Source organism: Nicotiana tomentosiformis, chromosome 9, assembly GCF_000390325.3.
Source record: "Nicotiana tomentosiformis chromosome 9, ASM39032v3, whole genome shotgun sequence".
Taxonomy (NCBI): Eukaryota; Viridiplantae; Streptophyta; class Magnoliopsida; order Solanales; family Solanaceae; genus Nicotiana; species Nicotiana tomentosiformis.
Genome location: NC_090820.1, coordinates 16,287,287 through 16,309,633, shown reverse-complemented (window position 1 = coordinate 16,309,633; position 22,347 = coordinate 16,287,287). Strand labels below are relative to the sequence as shown.

The window sequence follows — 22,347 nt, the reverse complement described above, 5'->3', positions numbered from 1 at the left end:
GACACCATCAAAATCCCATTCCGGAGTTGTTTTCTTAAAAGTCAAACTCCGGTCAACTCTTTCCATTTAAACTTCAAAAATAAGGATTGTTCTTCTAATTAAATTCCGAACATTCTAAAAACCAAACTCGACCACACACGTAAGTCATAATACATATTACAAAGTTTCTCGGGACCTTAAGTCTCTGAACGGAATGTTAATTCTCAAAATGACAAGTTAGGTCGTTACATATAGCTAGCTTGACAACACTAAGTTTACGAAATTTACAGTGAAAAGGGAGGTACCGAACACTAAATATGAAAGATCAATATAAAGAATCAATTTTTTGGGTCTTTTTAGCATATATAGACCATGCATTATTTTTCTTATAAATACAAAGAAGTTGAATAAGATTAATTCTTGTGAAGGAATCAAACAAAATTCTTCTCTGTTAGATGATGTTGGAAATAATATTGTTGATGAACCTACTTAGCAGCCTATAGATTTATTTTATCTGCTATTATTAATATTGGGCGGCCCAAAATGTAATTATGTACCCCATGTATTTCTTTTATTATTTTCAGTCAATGGGTAGTGGATTGGGTTCATGTATATATAGCACTGACCCAATACTTGTAAAGGCTCTCTGACATTTTCCTCTTTAGCTGATAATGAGATTGAGTTTTCTCTTTCGATACATCTGAATCCTCATGTTATTATATCATTTTCCTTTGATTTTCTCATGTTAACATGCTATTAGAGCTAGATATCTAGCCTCTGATGGTGACTAGCTGCATATCAATCTTATTCTCGTTCGATTTTGTTGAGATTTTGCTTTCCGCTGCTCTATCTTTTCGGCAATTTCGCCAATAATTTGAAATTTTTCGATGATTTTATACTCTGCAATCTTCATGTATTAGTTCATTTGATTTATCAATTCATCAATTTTGTTAGTTTTGATTATTTTCTTGAATGCTAGGGTTTTGCTCGTGAATTGATATTTTGGTATTACATATGCAATTGTGAAATTAGGGTTCTGATATCTGAAATACTAGACGATAATTCTTCATCTACTACCTCCTCCTCATCTCGCATCGTTTTTCATGAGGAGGATTACACGCATCTCTGCCATCCTCTATACATTCATTCATCAAATGTTCTGAGAACATCTTTGGTTTATGATCCTTTTGATGGGAGTTGTTGAGGTTTTGGCCTAAAGTTTTATAATATGAATTTTTGAGTTTTGAACATCGCATCGGGGTCGGATTTGAGTGAAACTAGTATCATTGGACTCATAATTGAATGGGTTGTTGAATTTTAAAAAAAATTCGGGTTCCGAGGTGCGGGCCCGGGTTGGGATTTTGGCCGGTTTTGGGCTTTTGATTCAAGATTTGATCTTTTTCGATCGGGATTGGTTCCTTTAGGATTGTTTGATGTATTTGAGTTTTTTTTGGTTAGTTTCGAGCCGTTGGAGGTCGGAATGCGCGTGATGGCATCTTTGGAGCATCGCTTGGCTTGCTCGACATTGGTATTGGCTTGTTCGAGGTAAGTAACTCTTCTAATCTTAGTGATGAGGGTATGAAACCCCAAAATACGTGTTATATGATCGTTATTGAGGTGACGCCCATGCTAGGTGATGGGCGTGTGGGTGTGCACCATGTGAATTGGGACTCTGTTGTTTCCATGGCACTGTATAGTGGGCCTACTTTGTTGATATCCGTGTTTTCACCATGTGATAAAGTAGTTAAGCTATCAATCATGCTAGATATCATGTTTGGTCATTATGCCGATATTGTTTGGACCCATAGTGGTCGCTTCTCATCTCACTGATTTCACTGATATTTCGTACTCAGTCATATTCATGCATTCATATCATATCTCAGTCTTAGTTATTTATTGATACATCATATCATTATTGTCGGGCTAGTTTCATGACACTGTGAGCCCGTGTGAGAGACTGGAGAGATTGATGACTGAGTGAGGCTGAGGGCCTGAGTGAGAGTGATATTTTGGGATCGTTTTGCACGCCGCAACATGTTATATTGATTACCTTTTATGGGATCATGCTGCACGCCGCAACGATATATTGATTACATTTTGTGGATCGAGTTGCATGCCGCAACGTGCTTTATGGCTACTTTTATGATTAGGTCGGGCTGCACGCCGCAGCGATATAGCGCATGGGCTGAAAGGATCCCCTTCGGAGTCTGCACACCCCCAGTGAGCGCAGTCGACTATAAACATGGATCGAGCTACACGCCGCAGCGGGTATTGTACAACATTGAGTTATTGAGTGTGCTGAGCATAGTGAGAGAGAATGCGAGGCAGTGAGATTAAGTACTCTGAGAGCGTGAGACATGAGCTCATCATCGGGATGCAGTGCATTTGACATGCGTACTTGAGATACATACATAGTGGTGCATTTCCTTATGCTACCCAGTTTGGGGACATTTATGATTTTACCTGTATATTGACATGTAGGCATAGAGAAGTGCCTTCCTCATGCTATCTGAAAATGAAACATCTTACTCTTTGTAGAAAGGAGTTTTTGGAAAAATAACAGTTTTCAAAGTTACTCGTATATTGGCTTTTCGGTAAAAATTTTGAATTTTCACTGAGATACTTAAAAAGAAATGCCTATTTGTTTCTGGAACTGTGAACGAACTAAGCCTTTTATTTCTGAGTTTCTTCTTTGTTATCGTACTATGTTGTTATGAACTATTGTGGAATATTGGTGTTGGACCCGACCTTTCTGTTAGCTCGTCACTACTTTCAACCTAAGGTTAGGTTTGTTACTTATTGAGTACATGGGGTCTGTTGTACTCATACTACACTTCTGCACCTTGCGTGCAGATGTTGGCTACTGATGTTGTTGTGTTCAATGGGAGCTGGATTGAAGATATACCTGTGTCCCGGCTATAGATGCCTCTTGTTCGTGGTAGCTTTAGATCTGTAAAACTCTGTTTATGTACTATTCAAACAGACTATGTATTTATTTCATTTTCGGTTCGTAAACTCTATTCTTAGAAGCTCGTGATTTGTACTACCAATTCTTGGGGAATGTATAAGAATCAGATAATTTCTTTACTTAAATTGCTTTAATAATTATTATTGGGCTTGGATATTTGATAATTGGCTTACCTAGAGGGTTGGGTTAGGTGCCATCACGACTAGCTAGATTTTGGGTCGTGACAGGTGGTATCAGAGCTATAGGTTCATAGGTTCTACAAGTCAAGAGCAAGTGTCTAGTAGAGTCTTGCGGATCGGTATGATGACGTCCATACCTATCTTCGAGAGGCTACAAGAAATTTAGGATATACTTCCCATCTTTCTTTCCTTATCATGCGACATTGATTCAGGTTGAAGCATAACTCTTTGAATTCCTTCCACGCATTCGTATGCGCACATGAGCTCTCGGTATCAGCTGTGCATAGCCAGCTTGTGATTCTATGAACGAGGTTCGAGATGTATATTCCGTGTTTTGGTGATGGGCCATTCTGGAGGACTCGAGGCCATGGTTAGATCACAACTTGAGCCCGGTAGCTTTAGTGGTAACTTATACATTTGTACTCATATGTCCGGTAATGTCCCTATGAGAGGAATTTGTTGCTCGATGAGCGGTGAAATGACTATGTGGTGAGTATGATGTAACTGCGAGATGTGTTCGGATCGTTCGAATGTGACGAGAAGAGTTTACTTGAGAGGTAGCAAGGACTATAGGGTATTTGATTTCTATCTTAATTTGGCATATGGTCTCGAGTTATGGGTGTGTTGAGGGATCTCTCATGTTGTTTAGTTGTGGAATGAAGTAGATTGTCTTGTCTTTTGAAGAGTTCAGAATCAAGAAGATTAAGTGATTGCGTAGTAGTCGTGACTGTGGAAGGGTATAGAGAGATGTCAATTTGAGGTAGAGCAGGTAGGTTATCTCCTGCGAGGTGTCCTGAGGTTGTGTGGTCCTTATGATGTTTGGTAGAGAGTTCTCTTTTACTAGTGAATGATATATGTTGCAATTTGAGTTTGGATCGCCTGTGGAAGTTGGCTTAACCGTCACGAGGATGAACGCGAGATCTACAGATGATTTGAAGTACTAGATGGTTTGTGTTGCATGAACGAATGAAGGATTTAATGGAATCTCACTGTGGTATCATGGTAGTAATGGGGTATGGTTATTGTAAGTAGTCGGATGTTTTATTCCATGGCTTTGAGCCAAGTGGGGGAGTCTTCTATCGACAAGTTGATTGCACAATTATGTGTTGTATTTTTTTCGATTTGAGGTATACTGGTGAATCAGTTATGAGATGTAGAGGTCGAGGTCAAGGTCAAGGATGACTCGGGTAAGGAAATTTCTGGATACGGGTTGCATTACACTCTATGGGTATATGGGCATTATGGAATAATTGAGTGGTTATTTGCAAAGGATGTAGTGTGCATGGAGTAGGAATTTGCTCGGTTGCTTAGGAGTGTAGGTTACTCTTTACTCCCTCGGGTGTTGGTGTGCTAATGGGGCACAGGTCGTTTGGTCGGTTTAATTGAGATTTGAGTAGAGTGGATGACTCTCGAGAATGGTTGTAATGGATTCAAGATTTATAAGTAGCGATTTGGAATTTTCAAGATGTGTATATGGCTAGAAACTGAGAGTTACATTGGATGGTGTCGAAACTTGCGGTAATTCTGTATGACTATGTATTATACATTTTAGTATAACAAAAAGGGAAGAGGAACAATTTTAAATTCACATAAGGTCTTTCAGAGTGGATGTCTCAGTTGTAGTGCTTTGGAATGGTTAAGAGAGAAGTCAGCAGCTTATAGGCCTTAGGGCGTTGTGGTTCTATACTAGGGTCTCTTGTGTGGTAAATTTTGTTTAAGGGTCGTGATGTTCCAGCAAGGAGAAGTATCAGTTTGAAGGCAATTTGGAAATGACTGGGAGAAATAGGACAGCGTGGTAGTAGTTTGGATCAGCACAGTAACAGATATAATCTAGTCTTTGGGTACTTATGATGTGGCTAGTCTCCACAAGTGTTTTGTGGCATGCTCTTGTGTTTTGTCGACCTACATAGCTGGGTTGAGTTAGAGATATTCGGTTCTAATAGCGTGGTTGTGTGCAAATGGTTTCGAAGAGTTCTCAATGGTTTTTACCATGGCTCGAGGGGTATATTCCTTACCAGCGTGAGAAATATGTGCGTATTGGAATTTTCTTCGGGATGAGATCAAATTGAAGGTTTCCGACTGACCAGGTATGTGATGTTGGGCATATTTCGATATGTGTTGATGTTACTTTACCCATGTTTTAACCACTTTTTGATGCTATTTGATCTTTAAAATTCCCAACATCGTTTAATTATTGGTTTTATGACTAATTGAGTTATGTGTGATGATTTAGGGTGTTTGGAGTGCAAAAATATGAAGAGAAGGTGCTCTAGGTAGAGGAAGAGGGGTTGGATGCGTCGCATCCAATCTAGAGAAAAAAATCAGATTTTATGCACCCTTAGCAGTGAAGTCGGCCCATAGCATCCACCATAGCATCCGCACCTGGGCAAAGCTGAGATGGTGGAACAAAGGGTGGATGCGACGCATCCAACCTAGCATGCGAAGCTGAGAAGTGGAGGACGAGGTGGATGCGATGCATCCACCCCAACATCAATCCCTAAAGCTGAGTCGGATTAGGAATAGGAGAACTTTGGCCCACGACTTTTGTACGCAATATATAAGCCAAAAACGCCTCTTTTAGGTGATCTAACATATTGGGAAGGGGGGAAAAGCCACGACAAAGCTGGGAAACCACGGAATTCATCTTGAGTTCTTATTTTTCCTTCTTTTATTGATTATTATGCACTCTTGTGAATTATTTGATGATTGCATGAACATGAGTGGCTAAGAACCCTATTATTCTAGGGTCATGGGCGATACATGAATGTTGATGTTTGAAGTATAATTTGACAAAGTTGATTTTATCATATTGGGTTATTTATTTAATTCTGTTTTTAATTAATTAGTTGAGTAGCTAACAGTGAATTACTATCTACGAATCTAGAGTTGAACTCGAAAGTGAGAATTCTAGATTGCATATAGAATTAAATAGGGCAAGTTCTTGAACCCGGACATCGGGGAACGGATTCGCAATTAGGATAGAAATATACCTAATTGTCTTGCTCGGTTGAAATACAGGAAGTGTAAATGCATTCTTGTTAATCTTAATTCCATAGACATATAAGCATTAAGTTAGCTTGAATAGGTGAGTAAGAACTCGACAGATATTTATGAGTAATATCAACCCTGTAAATCAACAATCCAGATAAATCAATTAGTTATTTTAAGCTAAGAATGCAACATGATTGTTAGATAACCTGTGACCCTGGAATATTATCTCCTATTGATTGTTATTCGAAATCATTTAAGTGTTGTGGTTGATCTTTAGTATTTCATTACTTGATAGTTTTTAGGTAGTAAATTAGAAAATTATTTATTTTGTGAGAAATCGCTCGAATCGATAAGTTATTTGAGTTTGAGTTAGTCAAAAGTTAATCATAAGTCTTCATGGGAACGATACTCTACTCATTACTATATTACTTGACGACCACGTGTACTTGCGTGAGTGTGTTTGGTCACAACAAGTTTTTGGCGTCGTTGCCGGGGGACCTTGAAATTAGCTACTTGACTGAGTTATGCTTTTATTACTTATTTGTTCAAGTTTTAATTTTCAGTTTGCCTTGTTTGTGTTAACGCAGGATCTTCTCTTGAATGCGGAGGAGTAGAAGTGCAAACAACCTCCTTCCTTTTGATCCAGAAATTGAACGAACACTTCATAGAGTGAGGAGGAAGTCGAAGCTAGAACGAGAATAGAAAGAGAGTTGGACATCGTAGTTCAACCACATCCAATAGAGATGACAGGTAATGAGGAGCGTCCGGTGATAGAAGCCGCAAGGCCCAATCTTGCTAATATGACTCAGGCTTTCGTAAAGCTTGATATCACGGGGCATTTTGAACTCAAACAGCACATGGTATAGCTGATTCAGTCCACAGGGCAATATGTGGGTCTATCTCATGAAGACCCGCAGAGGCACATTCAAAACTTCTTGGAAATTGCGGACACTTACAATTATCCGAACGTTTCCAAGGACTATGTCAGGCTGACCCTATTTCCCTTTTCATTGTTGGGGGAAGCTAAGGAATGGTTGCAAAAGGAGCCTGCGAACTCAATCCACACTTGGGATGATTTAGCAAGGAAATTCCTAATCAAGTTTTTCTCTACTAAGAAGACAAAATCGCCGAGGAGCCAAATTCTTGGGTTCCAACAACGGGATGGTGAGACACTTCGTCAAGCTTGGGAAAGATACAAGAAACTACTCAGAGATTGCCCGCATCATTGTCAGACTGATGAGGTATTGGGTCACACTTTTGTTGATGGGCTAGACGAGGCATCAAAGATGAATCTTGATTCAGCTTATGGGGGTAGTTGCATGGCGAGGCCGTATAGTGAAATACAACTCTTGCTAAATAACTTCACTGCTAATGACCATAATTGGCAAGGAGATGGGGACGCAAGAAGAGCAATTAAACAGAAGGCAGCCAGGGTGATTGAGCTTGATGACTTCTCAGCCATGAGAGCAGATATTGCAAAGCTGGCAAATCAGATGAACAGAATGACAATGCAACAAACACAACAGATGCAACATATACAGCAAATGTCTATTTGCTATGAACTATATGGTGACAGTCATATGAGTGACACGTGCCCCATGAATCCTGAATCTATATACTATGTGGGGAAACAAAACAGAGGTCCGATGAATCAGCATGCACAATATGGGAACACTTACAATCCAAATTGGAGGAATCATCCTAACTTCTCATGGGGCGAAAATCAATAGAATTAGAATCAGTATAGGCCTCAAGGAAATTTCAATCAGCCTCAGAAGCCACCCCAACAAACAGAAGAGAGTACGAATGACTTGCTAAAAAAGTTGTTACTTGACAATCAATAGCTCAGGACCGATTTCAGAAATCTTAAGAGGCAAATGGGGCAGTTAGCAGCAAATCAAAATACTAGACCTACAGGCTCTCTTCCCAGTGATACAGAGAAGAACCCTCAAGTTAATGCAGTTACACTCAGAAACGGGAGGGAACTAGAGGAAGTGCCAAAGAAGAGAAAGGATAAACTTATACCTGAGGGGGAGCTGACCCCTAAGGAAATACACGAGTCAAAGAAAAATAATGCAAGTTCAGAGCCAGTGGAGGCTGCAAGGCCACCACCACTTTTCCCCCAGAGATTGCAGAAAAAGAATGACGATCGTATGTTCAAAAAATTTCTCTCTATGTTGAGTCAGGTTCAATTAAATATACCATTGGTGGATGTACTTCGTGAAATTCCAAAGTATGCTAAGTACATAAAAGATATAGTGGCTCACAAGAGGAAATTGACTGAGTTCAAGACAGTTGCACTTACTGAGAAGTGCACTTCAAGGGTCCAAAACAAGCTTCCTCAAAAGCTTAAGGATCCTAGCAGCTTCACTATTCCAGTGCGAATCGGTAATATTGATGTGGGTCGTGCTCTTTGTTATTTGGGGGCGAGCATAAATCTGATGCCATTGTCCTTGTTTAAGCAATTGGGTCTGGGAGCTCCAAGACCAACCACTGTGATGTTGCAATTAGCTAATAGGTCCATAGCCTACCCTGAAGGAGTGATTGAAGATGTGCTGCTGCAAATTGGGAAATTTATCTTCCCAGCTGACTTCATTATTCTAGATTTTGAGGCTGATGAACAAGTTCCAATCATATTGGGACGACCTCTCTTGGCTACTGGTGATGCAATAATTAAAGTGAGAGAAGGGAAAATGATTATGAGGGTGGACAACGAGGAAGCAGTCTTTAATGTCTACAAAGCAATCCAACTTCCCCGCCACTATGAGGAGCTCTCTATGATATCTGTTATGGAGGTGGATGAGCAACTCCTTGACACGAGTGTATATCTAGATGACTCTCTAGAAAAAGCACTCATGTTGTTTCATAGCTTGATGATTGATGATGAGGTTGAGTAGATGATGCATATCCTAGATGCATCATGTGCTTACATGCAAGGAATACACCCGTTTGAGCCCCTGAATAGGCCAAGTGGTCCCCCTCCAAAGCCGTCAATTGAAGAAGCTCCAAAATTGGAGCTTAAACCCCTACCCCCTCACCTTCAATATGCTTATTTGGGTAGTTCTGACACTTTACCTGTTATTGTTTCTTCTCACTTGTCTAAATTGCAGGGAGAAAAGCTATTGAGGGTGCTACGTGAGCACAAGCGAGCAATTAGGTGGACAATGTCTGACATTAAAGGCATTAGTCCAGCTTTCTGCATGCATAAAATCCTCATGGAGGACGAACACAAGCCAAGTGTAGAGCAACAACGCCGACTAAATCCAATCATGAAAGAGGTGGTAAGAAAAGAAGTGATTAAGTGGCTTGATGCAGCTATTGTATTTCCAATCTCTGATAGCAAATGGGTAAGCCCCGTTCAATGTGTGCCGAAGAAAGGGGGATGACTGTAGTAGTTAATGAAAATAATGACTTAATTCCTACAAGAACTGTCACTGGATGGAGAATTTGCATAGATTATAGAAAATTGAACAATGCCACCCGGAAAGACCATTTTCCCCTCCCCTTTATTGACCAAATGCTTGATAGGTTAGCTATCCAGGAATACTACTGTTTCCTGGATGGTTATTCGGGGTATAATCAGATTGCTATAGCCCCAGAAGACCAAGAGAAAATGACTTTTACGTGTATTTATGGCACGTATGCGTTCAAAAGAATGCCCTTTGGTCTTTGTAATGCACCTGCGACTTTTCAAAGGTGTATGATGGGTATTTTTACTGACATGGTTGAAAGATTTGTAGAAGTGTTCATGGATGATTTTTCTGTGTTTGGATGTTCTTTTGATAATTGTTTAATGAACCTTGATAAAGTGCTTGCTAGGTGTGAAGAGACGAACTTGGTGCTAAACTGGGAAAAGTGCCATTTCATGGTACGTGAAGGTATAGTTTTGGGGCACAAGGTGTGTCCAAAAGTGGTTTGCAGGTGGACAAAGCGAAGGTGGAGGCGATTGAAAAATTGCCCCCACCGACATCCGTCAAAGGCATTCGCAGTTTCTTGGGCCATGCAGGTTTTTATCGTCGTTTCATTAAAGATTTTTCGAAAATTTCTTCTCCTTTGTGCAGGCTTCTTGATAAAGATGTGCCATTCAAGTTTGATGATGCCTGTTTGAGAGCATTTGAGGAGCTGAAGGGAAGGTTGGTGACTGCACCAATTATCATTGGCCCAGATTGGGCGCAATCATTTGAGTTGATGTGCGATGCAAGTGACATAGCAATCGGAGCTATTTTGGGGCAAAGGAGGGATTAAATCTTTTGCTCTATTTATTATGTGAGCAAAACTATGAATCCAGCTCAGATGAATTATACAATTACTGAAAAGGAGTTGCTTGCAGTGGTGTGGGCGTTTGACAAGTTCAGATCCTATCTAGTGGGAACCAAAGTCATCGTTTACATAGATCATTCAGCTATCAGATACTTGTTTGAAAATAAAGACGCCAAGTCGAGGCTGATTCGTTGGGTCCTCCTCTTGAAAGAATTTGACTTAGAGATCCGAGATCGAAAAGGAACAGAAAATCAAGTGGCTGATCACTTGTCCAGATTAGAAAGTCGGAACCATGTAGCTGAAGGAGGGTCAATCAAAGAAACATTTCCTGATGAGCAGTTATTAGCAGTCACCTCAGGTGAAGCCCCATGGTATGCAGATTATGTGAATTTTATTGCAAGTGGGGTGACGCCACTAGAATTGATACCTGACAATAGAAGAAGATTCTTACATGATGTGAGGCTCTACATGTGGGATGAGCCATTCTTATATAGGCAGTGCACAGATCAGTTGGTGTGAAGGTGTGTTCCTGAGGAAGAGATGAATGCTATACTGCATGACTACCATGCTTCGCCATATGGAGGTCATCACGGCGGAGATAGAACCGCCCAAAAAGTGCTAAAATCAGGTTTCTATTGGCCAAAATTGTTTAAGGATGCACATGCCTTTGTTAAAAATTGTGACAGATGCCAAAGAACCGGAACTATCACAAGGAAACACGAGATGCCCTTGCAAAATATTCTGGTAGTAGAGCTTTTTGATGTTTGGGGGATTGATTTCATGGGACCGTTCCCATATTCTAATGGGCACGGGTACATCTTGGTGGCGGTCGACTATGTTTCTAAGTGGGTGGAGGCCGTTGCTCTTCCTACTAATGATGCAAAGGTAGTGGTAAGCTTTGTAAATAAGCACATCTTCACACGTTTTGGGACTCCAAGAGTGTTGATAAGCGACGGGGGAACTCACTTTTGTAATAAATTGCTGAATAATGTTCTTGCAAAGTATGGAGTTAAGCATAAGGTTTCCACTACCTATCATCCCCAAACGAGTGGTCAAGTAGAAGTTTCCAACAGAGAGGTAAAGCAAATTTTGGAGAAAACAGTAAGTGGAAATAGAAAGGACTGGGCCTGAAAGCTGGATGATGCATTATGGGCATATCGCATTGCATACAAGACCCCCATAGGTACTTCTCCGTACAGGTTGGTTTATGGGAAGGCGTGACACTTGCCCGTTGAGCTTGAACACAAAGCCTATTGGGCGATTAAAAAGCTAAATATGGAGATAGACTTGGCCGGTGAGAAGAGATTGCTACAACTCAACGAGCTTGATGAATTTCGATTGCATGCGTATGAAAATGCCAAATTGTATAAAGAAAAGACAAAGAGGTGGCATGATAAGCACATCCAACATCATGAGTTTGAGCCAGGTCAAGAAGTTCTCTTGTTTAATTCGAGGCTAAAGCTTTTTCCCGGAAAGCTTAAATCTCGATGGTCGGGTCCGTTTGAAGTGGTTAGTGTGAAACCTCATGGGGCGGTGGAATTACGTGATACGAGTTCCAATGCGACATTCTTGGTAAATGGCCAGAGAGTAAAACACTTTTAGGGTGGTGACATTGCACGTCCCAAGACCTCGATGGATTTGGTGGAGGCGTGAAGAACATGTTGCGTCGTGCCGCGACGTTAAATCAGGCGCTTCTTGGGAGGCCACCCAAGTCCTATTTTTCTTTTATTTTCATAGTTAGTACAATTTTTAGGAATTAGTTCTTATATTTTAATTTTTTTTAGGAAAACAGGGTGGATGCGTCGCATCCCCCTCAGCATAAAAAAAAGATTTGATGGACCAATTGCTCAAGGCAATGAAGTCTGCCTATAGCGTCCACAGCCGCGTCCAAACAATTTCAGAGAAAGCAGTGGGGACGCGTCGCATCCAAGCTTGCACACACAGGTAAGTGTTATATTTTAACACATCATATGCTCAACATCCCTTAGCAGTGAAACGTGAAATTCCCCTCTTCCCAGACCCTCCCTCTTATCTCACTTGCAACCACCACATCTCCTCTCCCTCGCACCACCACTGCCTCACACCAAATGCGACAGGTATGTATCTTCTTCCTCATTGTTTCTTTTTCTTTTCTCTCCTCATTCTCCTCTCTTCTCTCTTTCGCTGGTAGCAACAGACCCCCTGCCCCAAATTCCCCTTGGTTAAGTTTTATCAATTTAAATGTCACACATGTGATTCAAAAAGTTTGAGGTTTGGGGATGTCATTCCTGTTAGTTGTAATGGTTGTGAGATGATAAACTATAATTCCCTTCATCTCGTTAATTTTGGGAGGGTAGTCAACTTACCCTACTGATAGAAGAAACTAGGCACAAGTGTTGTATATCACATGTTCGATGAATTGCCCGTGAGGTAAATTTAGGTGCCGGTGAAGTCTAAGTAACCGAGCAACACTGGTATATGCTAGTGAATAAGTGTAGGGTCGTTTGTCTTGATTGTGTACAGCATTGTCGGAATGTTTTGAGCCTATGATAGATTGTCTAAATAAATTGGATATCCGGCACATGCTATACGTCTTGAATTGTAAAGTGTTACTCGATTTGAATTGTGTGAGCTCTATGCGTAATTATATGTCGTGAGAATAAGTGTGGGGTCGAGTGAGCTGCTATGTGTAATTGAACATGGTTAGTGAGCGTCGCTCGGATAAACCTCATGTTGTGCATAATGATATCTATATAGCAAAGTGCTTATTTGTAAACTTGAAAAGAGTTATCATATCCCTGCTGAAAGCCATGGGCTATAGTTTCATGAAGCAATGAATGACATGACTATGCGAATGATTGGAAGTGCAAGATGTTGCAACTGCTTTATAGCTGAACTTCACTGTTCTATACGCTAATTGTTGATTTCTTTGCATTGCAGGTACTGAGGCTCAGAAATGGCAGCAACGAGCAAACAGTCCAAGCAACAAGACAAAGATAATAACAAGCAACCGCCCAAAAAGCCTACCGGAAAGGCAACAAGTGCACCAAATCCATAGAAAAAAAGGAAGCGGACTTACAAGGAGAAGGAACTGCAGACTAGGTAGTTGATTGATGAGTCAGAGCAAGAAGAAGAGGAACCATTAGTAAGGAGGACAGTGAAGAAGGGTATTACAATAACATCATTAAAGCCGCCAAGCAAAGGGATAGAGATAAGAGAACCTGTGCCGAACCAGAGAAAAGCCTCCTAACAGAGTGACCCGAATGATAAAGGAAAGCAGAAGATTACTGCAGAATCTGAGTCCGAGTTTGATTCTTATAATGAGCTTCTATATGTCGACATGAGTGACGAAGATGAGGGTGAACCAATAGACCGAGCTGCTTGGGAGAAGAACTTTGTTAATGAAAAGGCATTTCGAGCTTATAATAAGATACTGGGTTCAAAGAAGTACATTCCAGAAAAGCCAATCAACATCGGAGCACTTAAGAAAAAGTACCCAGAGTTTCTAAAATCAATTCGAGAGGTGCAACAATGGGGACCTATCTTGAAGGGCCACGGCAAGGCCAACCTCACTATCGTTAGAGAGCTTTATGCCAATTGGTATCACTCCAGGGGAAGCATTGTGAGAGTACGAGGGGTGGATATTAATGTCTCAGCTGAAGCTCTGAATAATTTCTTAGGGGTGCCACACACACTAACAAATAGGTTTGACGCCATATGCAAAGCACCAGTTTATGCACACATTACGTCGGTCCTATTCCCTACCAGGAAGGATGCAAATTGGAAGCATGGGAGTATGGAGTACAATTCCCTGGCCAAGGAATTCATGAGTGTGTTAGCACGTGTGGTTCTAAATTTCATATGCAACCGCCTGATGCTATGCCAACACAAAACTGATGTCCCTCGACACCGAGCACTAGTATTGTATTCTTTATTGGAGGGGATACCGCTCAACTTGGGAGCCATCATGCATGACCAAATGCAGCACAGCAGGATGAACTACAAGTGGAGGTTGTTCTTTGCAAATACCCTATCGGCTTTCTTGACAGAGATGGGAGTACTATGGGACAAGGAGAATGACGACATTGAGGCTAAAGCTCCAGGACCATATGATGTTACTCATGTACTAGAGCCGAACAAGGGAAGGTCTTCTAAGCTCACCATTTAACAGTTGTTTGAGCATATGTAAGCTGATGTGCAAGAGAACAAGGCTGAGTTGATAGCGACTCGTGTAGAGTTGAGTGCCACCAGGGATGAGTTGAGTCAGACTCGTGCGTATCTAAGCCGAGTCTAGACTGAGCAGGCCACGATGATGAGGGAGGTATCATTACTGCTCCGTGCTCTGGTTCAATGTGCAGATATAGACATCTCACAGCTGCTTGCATCGTCCACTGCTGGACTATCCACTTCTGCTCCTCCTATAGTCCCTGAGGCTCCACACACCATGCCTACTGAGGCCGATGTACCACCTGCTACAGACTCAGCTCCAGTTGGTGATGATATGACTGTGACAACTCTCCATATTCGTGAGGATGCTATTGCAAGGCTGAAGGGGGTCTTGATGAATGCCATGGATGCTGATGCTCTTCCACAGACTGCGGATGAGCCTTCCACCTTGACTTAAGGGAGTTTCTTCTCACCCTACTTTATTTTATTTGTGTGCATTATGGACAAAGAACGATTTTAAGTGTGGGTTGGGGGGTTATTCTTATTTTTGTGGATGAATGTACTTAACTGTTACAATTTTTGTTGATTTTGATACTGTTGAGGGCTATAATATTCACTGGATTAATGGCCTGTAATAGTTAGTAAATTCATCTATATTGAGTAACTCTCAGTTCATTATTATGTGTAGTCGTAGTAAGTAGCCTTATCATTGTTGTGTGTAGTCGTAGAAAATAAAGGACTTTTCCCAATGACGGACTACCTAGACAGTTCTCTCGAGGGATTAAGGTCCTTAGAAAAATACAAAAAGATTTTCATTTGATTTTTGAAATTAGTGTTAGTATTAGGAGATTGACAAAAAACTAAAGAAAAGCACAAAAATAGAGTAGTAGCCTTGAGTAGTTAGTAAATTTGCTTTAGGTAGTAATAATCTCCTGTAGTTTTTCTTTGTGCCTCGGTTCTTTTTCATGGGATGTATTTTGAACCGGGTAGTAATTGTTTATTTTTAGAGTAGATTAGGAATTTAGGGAATAAAAGGAGCAAGAATGATGAACCTAGGCGCCCTTGACTTCTTTGATAGTAGCATATTTATGCTTTGGCATGTGTAGTATCTTCTGTATGATTTGAAATTATCGATGATGCCTTGTTAAATTGGATAGCATGTTTTGTGGCGCCTATGTCTCGTTTACATGACTTATGTTCACCTTGTACTTAATGCTTAATATCTCGTTGCTCCGTGAATACTTACATTGTTTGAGAGTCGGAATGTACTTGTGTCTAGAACTTGCCCGGTATGTGAGTGGAGGCTGCAAGGCCATGTATTGTACTTGTGTTTGTGTAGTCCATCTATTGTACTTGTATCTAGAACTTGCCCGGTATGTGAGTTGAAGCGAAATTTGAGGTGATGCTCGGTTTGAAAAATGATTTTAGGCTTTCTTTGATCTTTTTGAGCTTATTGCTTATCATAAATAAAATTTATCCCTAGTTAACTATTTTGAGCCTATTGACTTTTATTTGGTACCCACATTACAAGCCTATACCTTTTTTATTCTTAATTGACATTGTTTTGATCATTTTACCTCTTAAAGCACTTTAATTGGTAGATGAGCGCTAAAAGAAGTAAGAAGGGACTAAGTGTGGGGTGACTTTTGAGTGGAACCAATGAAAGGAAGAAGGGGCACTTGTTTTGTAAAATACTACACCACTAGCGGAAATTGAAAAAAAAAAGAAGGAAAAATAGAAATGAATAAATTGTTGTCTTGTTCTTGCTAGTGGGTATGAACTAAAGTAGTGCTTAAAGAAAAAGGGACTGTTTTGGGGGTGATATTGTTTGTGAAATTGAAGTGGTGTTGAAGAAAATACGCTTAAAGTAATTTTGTGATGTATTAAAGTACTTAGGAGGGTGAGTCACTATTCCTTAAATATATCCTATCCATCCCTTAACCCACATTACAATCATGAAAAAGTCCTAATTGATTTTAGATCGAGCGAGCTTACATTAGTAGAGATTTACATTAAGGGCAAGCCTATGGTACCAATTGCATGCATGTGACTTCTTTGTGAGAGTGAGCGATTTTCTTTGATATATGTGAGTCATTAAAATATATTTGATCATGAGATTCGAATGTGTGGATTGAACTCGCTCTCTTGTTCTTGTTGTGAGGGCACATGGTTTCACGAGGGATAGGTAACGTTATTAGACTTCTCTATGATGTTGGGTGTTCAAGCCATGAGTGCATTATGACATTGAGTCGGTTTTTGAGGTTAGGATTGTTGTGAGCATGTTGTTTTTGTTCTAATATTTTTTTTTAAAGAATGACATAAGTAAAGGGAAGTGTGTGTGATGCATATTCTAGAGCCTAATTGTTGCAAATAACCATGGTCATAGGTGTAGTGTGCTTTGAATGATAAGAGCTTAATTTTGTTTCGTCTAATATAGTGATGGTTTGTTCGAGGACGAACAAAGGTTTAAGTGTGGGGTGGTGATGTTGGGCATATTTCGATATGTGTTGATGTTACTTTACCCATGTTTTAACCACTTTTTGATGCTATTTGATCTTTAAAATGCCCAACATGGTTAAATTATTGATTTTATGACTAATTGAGTTGTGTGTGATGATTTAGGATTTTTGGAGTGCAAAATTATGAAGAAAAGGTGCTCTAGGTAGAGGAAGAGGGGTTGGATGCATCGCATCCAATCTAGAGAAAAAATCAGTTTTCGTGCACCCTTAGCAGTGAAGTCGGCCCATAGCATCTGTCATAGCATCCGCACCTGGGCAAACCTGAGATGGAGGAACAAAGGGTGGATGCGACACATCCACCCTAGCATGCGAAGCTGAGAAGTGGAGGACAAGGTGGATGCGACGCATCCACCCCAGCATCAATCCCTGAAGCTGAGTCGGATTAGGAATAGGAGAACTTTGGCCCACGACTTTTGTACGCAATATATAAGCCAAAAACGCCTCTTTTAGATGATCTAACATATTGGGAAGGGGGGAAAAGCCACGACAAAGATGGGGAACCACGGAATTCATCTTGAGTTCTTACTTTTCCTTCTTTTATTGATTATTATGCACTCTTGTGAATTATTTGATGATTGCATGAACATGAGTGGCTAAGAACCCTATTATTCTAGGGTCATGGGCGATACATGAATGTTGATGTTTGAAGTTTAATTTGACAAAGTTGATTTTATCATATTGGGTTGTTTATTTAATTCTATTTTTAATTAATTTGCTGAGAAGCTAATAGTGAATTACTATCTACGAATCTAGAGTTGAACTCGAAAGTGAGAATTCTAGATTGCATATAGAATTAAATAGAGCAAGTTCTTGAACCCGGACATCGGGGAACGGATTCGGAATTAGGATAGAAATATACCTAATTGTCTTGCTCGGTTGAAATACAGGAAGTGTAAATGCATTCTTGTTAATCTTAATTCCATAGACATATAGGCATTAAGTTATCTTGAATAGGCGAGTAAGAACTCGACAGATTTTTATGAGTAATATCAACCCTGTAAATCAACAATCTAGATAAATCAATTAGTTATTTTAATCTAAGAATGCAACATGATTGTTAGATAACCTGTGACCCTGGAATATTATCTCCTATTGATTGTTATTCGAAATCATTTAAGTGTTATGGTTAATCTTTAGTATTTCATTACTTGATAGTTTTTAGGTAGTAAATTAGAAAATTATTTATTTTGTGAGAAATCGCTCGAATCGATAAGTTATTTGAGTTTGAGTTAGTCAAAAGTTAATCATAAGTCTTCATGGGATTGATACTCTACTCATTACTATATTACTTGACGACCATGTATACTTGCGTGAGTGTGTTTGGTCGCAACAGTATGTATTCTGCTAGTGACTCAGAGTTTATTATGAGATTCTTGTACTCATCACAGGATGGCATGGTAGACGAGGTGTGCTGTGTGGGATTGAGATTTGCATGTGCAAGGTCAGAGTTCAGTTTTGAAGGGAAGGACATAAATTCGTAGGCAGCATGGATGGTTTCAGATGACTAGGTAAATGACATTACTAATCGGTATGGCCTGATGAGAGTATACATTTCAGAAAGGGCAATGTGTTTTAATTTATGGATACTTCATTGGTATTGCAGCACTCTCCTGGTTGATCGACTGCTGATATTCAAATTTTTCTAGGTGGCACGGAAGAATTTTAGAAGTATTCCTCTTGGGATGATCGTGTATGAGAGATATGTTAGACATTATGGCGGTGGAGTTGGTATCAGACATGTGATTCGTGTGTTATATGAATTTGTAGACTGGGAGTTCTCAATAGGAGGTTATTTCATGGCTGTGGACTGTGAAGTCATGGCCCAAGTTAGCTAGACGATAGTATGTGTTACGATTCAGTCATTGTGGGCTTTCGGAGGGTTATTTATCCACGTGTGGGTGCCCGGAGTTGATTTGGGGGTCCATTAGTAGGCCCAATTAGGGTGTGTATTCTACACCAAGCCGAATTAGTTGGCTCCATACTGCTATTGTTGAGGGATGTGTCATTCGGTTGTTGTTGAGCTTATTTGTGTTCTGAAATTTTCTGTGAGTTACTCTTCTATGCTACGAGGAATTGTGATTCGTTGGTTTTAGGCACACATGGTGCGGTTCTGTTGTGGTCTTATAGCGGAAAGAGTGAGATTCGTAGTTGGGTATTTCATGATTGATTACGCATTGGTTATGTTCCTTTGGGTTTGTGTGGCATTGCGTCATTTGCTTCTACATGGTTATAGTAATGCACTCTGAGTACTCGATGTCGGATTGCGCGTGGTTATTGATTTTGAGCATGGTGGCTAAGGTATTTCATATAGCTCAGTGTTTGGATGGGGTCGTGCATGGAGGCAGAGCTATGTTGAGATATGATCCTTTGTGTTAGATTGGTGTGTTATGGTTCTACAGTGTGATGGGTTCCTAGTATTGCATTGGGGTGGCACCCGTGATTGTATACGTTTGGAATGTTGTTATTTCATGCAAGGATTGCACGGGTTGTGGTTGTAGATTGTATTAATGTGTCATGTCACTAGAGTGGTCATGTTGGATGAGATGAGGACCTAGGATGGATACTATCAGATTTGATTACAGCATGTTTGCAAGGATAATATCGAAAGTCGGCTTAGAATTTGCTATAGTTCTTGTCGAATGAGAGAGAGTTCCATGACTGGTTGATATGATGAATGGTTATGAGTTCTGCATGTTTCTTTCAGCATCGGCAGTGTATGAAGGTTTTAGAGCGAGGCTTTGTTTGATATGAGGTCTATTACCGGTATTGGGTTGTTTTGAGCAGCTACTGTGATTTGAAATTTTTGCTTTGAGTATTTGAGTTGTGTGGTACATCATGTGATTACATCTTGGGTTATAGATATGGCTTGATACAGCTTGTTCAGACTTATACAGTGTGTAGATGCGAGATTCTGATCTTATAGAAATTGTGGATGTAGGAAATTGGGTTCTAAGGTTTATGGGCTAGGTGGAATTAAGAACTACAGCTATGTTCTGTTGTCGGGCCTATATGGGATAGGGTGACGTGAGATCACCCCCGGGTATGTGCATGGTAAGGTTATACGGCGGTTTAATGGCTTTGAGAACAATTTTTGACACGTTCGAGGACGAACGTATGTTTAAGTGGGGGAGGATGTTCGGTATTGGTATTGGCTTGTTCGAGGTAAGTAACTCTTCTAATCTTAGTGCTGAGGGTATGAAACCCTGAAATACGTGTTATGTGATCGATATTGAGGTGACGCCCATGCTAGGTGACGGGCGTGTGGGCGTGCACCATGTGAATTGGGACTCTATTGTTTCCATGGCACTGTATAGTGGCTCTATTTTGTTGATATCCGTGTTTTCACCATGTGGTAAAGTAGTTAAGCTGTCAATTATGCTAGATATCATGTTTGGGCATTATGCTGATATTGTTTGGACCCATAATGGTCGTCTCTTACTGTCATCTCATTGATATTTCGTACTCATTCATATTCATGCATTCATATCATATCTCAGTCTAAGTTATTTATTGATACATCATATTATTATTATCGGGCTACTTTCATAACATTGTGAGCGCGTGAGAGAGACTGGAGAGATTGATGACTGAGTGAGGACGAGGGCCTAAGTGAGAGTGATATTTTGGGATCGGGCTACATTCCGCAGTATGTTATATTGATTACATTTTATGGGATCGGGCTGCACGCCGCAGCGATATATTGATTACATTATATGGATCGGGTTGCACGCCGCAACGAGCTTTATGGCTATTTATATGATTGGGTCGGGCTGCACGCCACATCGATATAGCGCTTGTGCTGCAAGGAGCCCCTCCAGAGTCTGCACACCCCCAGTGAGCGCAGTGGACTATAAATAGGGATCGGGCTGCATGCCGCAGCGGGTATTGTACAGTGCTGAGTGATTGAGTGTGCTGAGCATAGTGATAAAGAATGCAAGGCAGTGAGATTGAGCACTCTGAGAGCGTGAGTACATGAGATCATCATCGGGATGCATTGCATTTGACATGCGTACCTGAGATACATGCATAGAGGTGCATTTTCTTCTACTACCCAGTTTGGGGACATTTATGATTTTACCTGTATCTTGACATGTAGGCATAGAGAAGTACCTTCCTCATGCTATCTAAAAATGAAACATCTTACTATTTGTTGAAAGGAGTTTTAGGGAAAAATCACAGTTTTCAAACTTACTCGTATATTGGCTTTTCGGTAAAAGATTTAGATTTTCACTGAGATACTTGAAAAGAAATGCCTATATTTTTCTGGAACTGTGAACGAACGAAGCTTTTATTTCTGAGATTCTTCTTTGTTATCGTACTTTGTTGTTATGAACTGTTGTGGAATATTGGTGTTGGACCCGACCTTTCTGTTAGCTCTTCACTACTTTCAACCGAAGGTTAGGTTTGTTACTTATTGAGTACATGGGTTCGGTTGTACTCATACTACACTTCTGCACCTTGCGTGCAGATGTTGGCTGTTGATGTTGTTGTGTTCGATGGGAGCTGGATTGAAGATGTACATGCGTCCCGACTGTAGCTTCCTATTGTTCGTGGTAGCTTTAGATCTGTAAAACTCTGTTTATGTACTATTCAAACAGACTATGTATTTATTTCATTTCCGGTTCGTAAACTCTATTCTTAGAAGCTCATGACTACCAGTTCTTGGGGAAGGTATAAGATTCAGATAATTTCTTTACTTAAATTGCTTTAATAATTGTTATTGGAATTGAATATTTGATAATTGGCTTACCTAGAGGGTTGGGTTAGGTGCCATCATGACTAGTCGGATTTTGGGTCGTGACATCCTCTTTACAAATTTCCATATAAAGTATAAATTACAAGATAAAAGGATAATAATTATGTGACTACAATAATGAACATCCACTAAGAACCCCCAAAACCTGATGTCACAAGTGTATGCGCATCTACTAGGAATATAATAAAATACAATATCTGTCTAGAATACAAATTAGACAGGAGAATGTAAATAACTTTGATGGAGACTCTGTATGTTGCGGATTGTAACATGGAATGCAGCTCACCGTGAAGTCCCCTCAATAGCAGCGCCGTTGAGCCCCAAAGGCCACCATACACACACACATACACACACACACATATATATATATATATATATATATATATATATATATATATATATACACACACACAATAAGTACACAATAAGTGTAGCATGAGTACGTAAATCAATGCATATTCAGTAAGTATCTAGCCTAACCCCGGAGAAGTAGTGACGAGGGGTCGACATCTACACTTACTAGTGGTCCAATAAATCAAATACAATAGA

At 40.2% G+C, this 22,347-nt stretch overlaps 1 protein-coding gene across 1 annotated transcript in view; it reads left to right on the top strand.

Annotated features, from left to right (window-relative positions):
* LOC138898429 (uncharacterized) overlaps nucleotides 1-10,362 on the top strand; it is a 42,701-nt gene extending 32,339 nt beyond the window's left edge. The window contains exon 9 of the mRNA XM_070184496.1: nucleotides 10,039-10,362. Coding sequence (XP_070040597.1) covers nucleotides 10,039-10,362 — 324 coding nt within the window. The remainder of the gene's footprint in view (nucleotides 1-10,038) is intronic.
* Nucleotides 10,363-22,347: the final 11,985 nt, after the last annotated feature.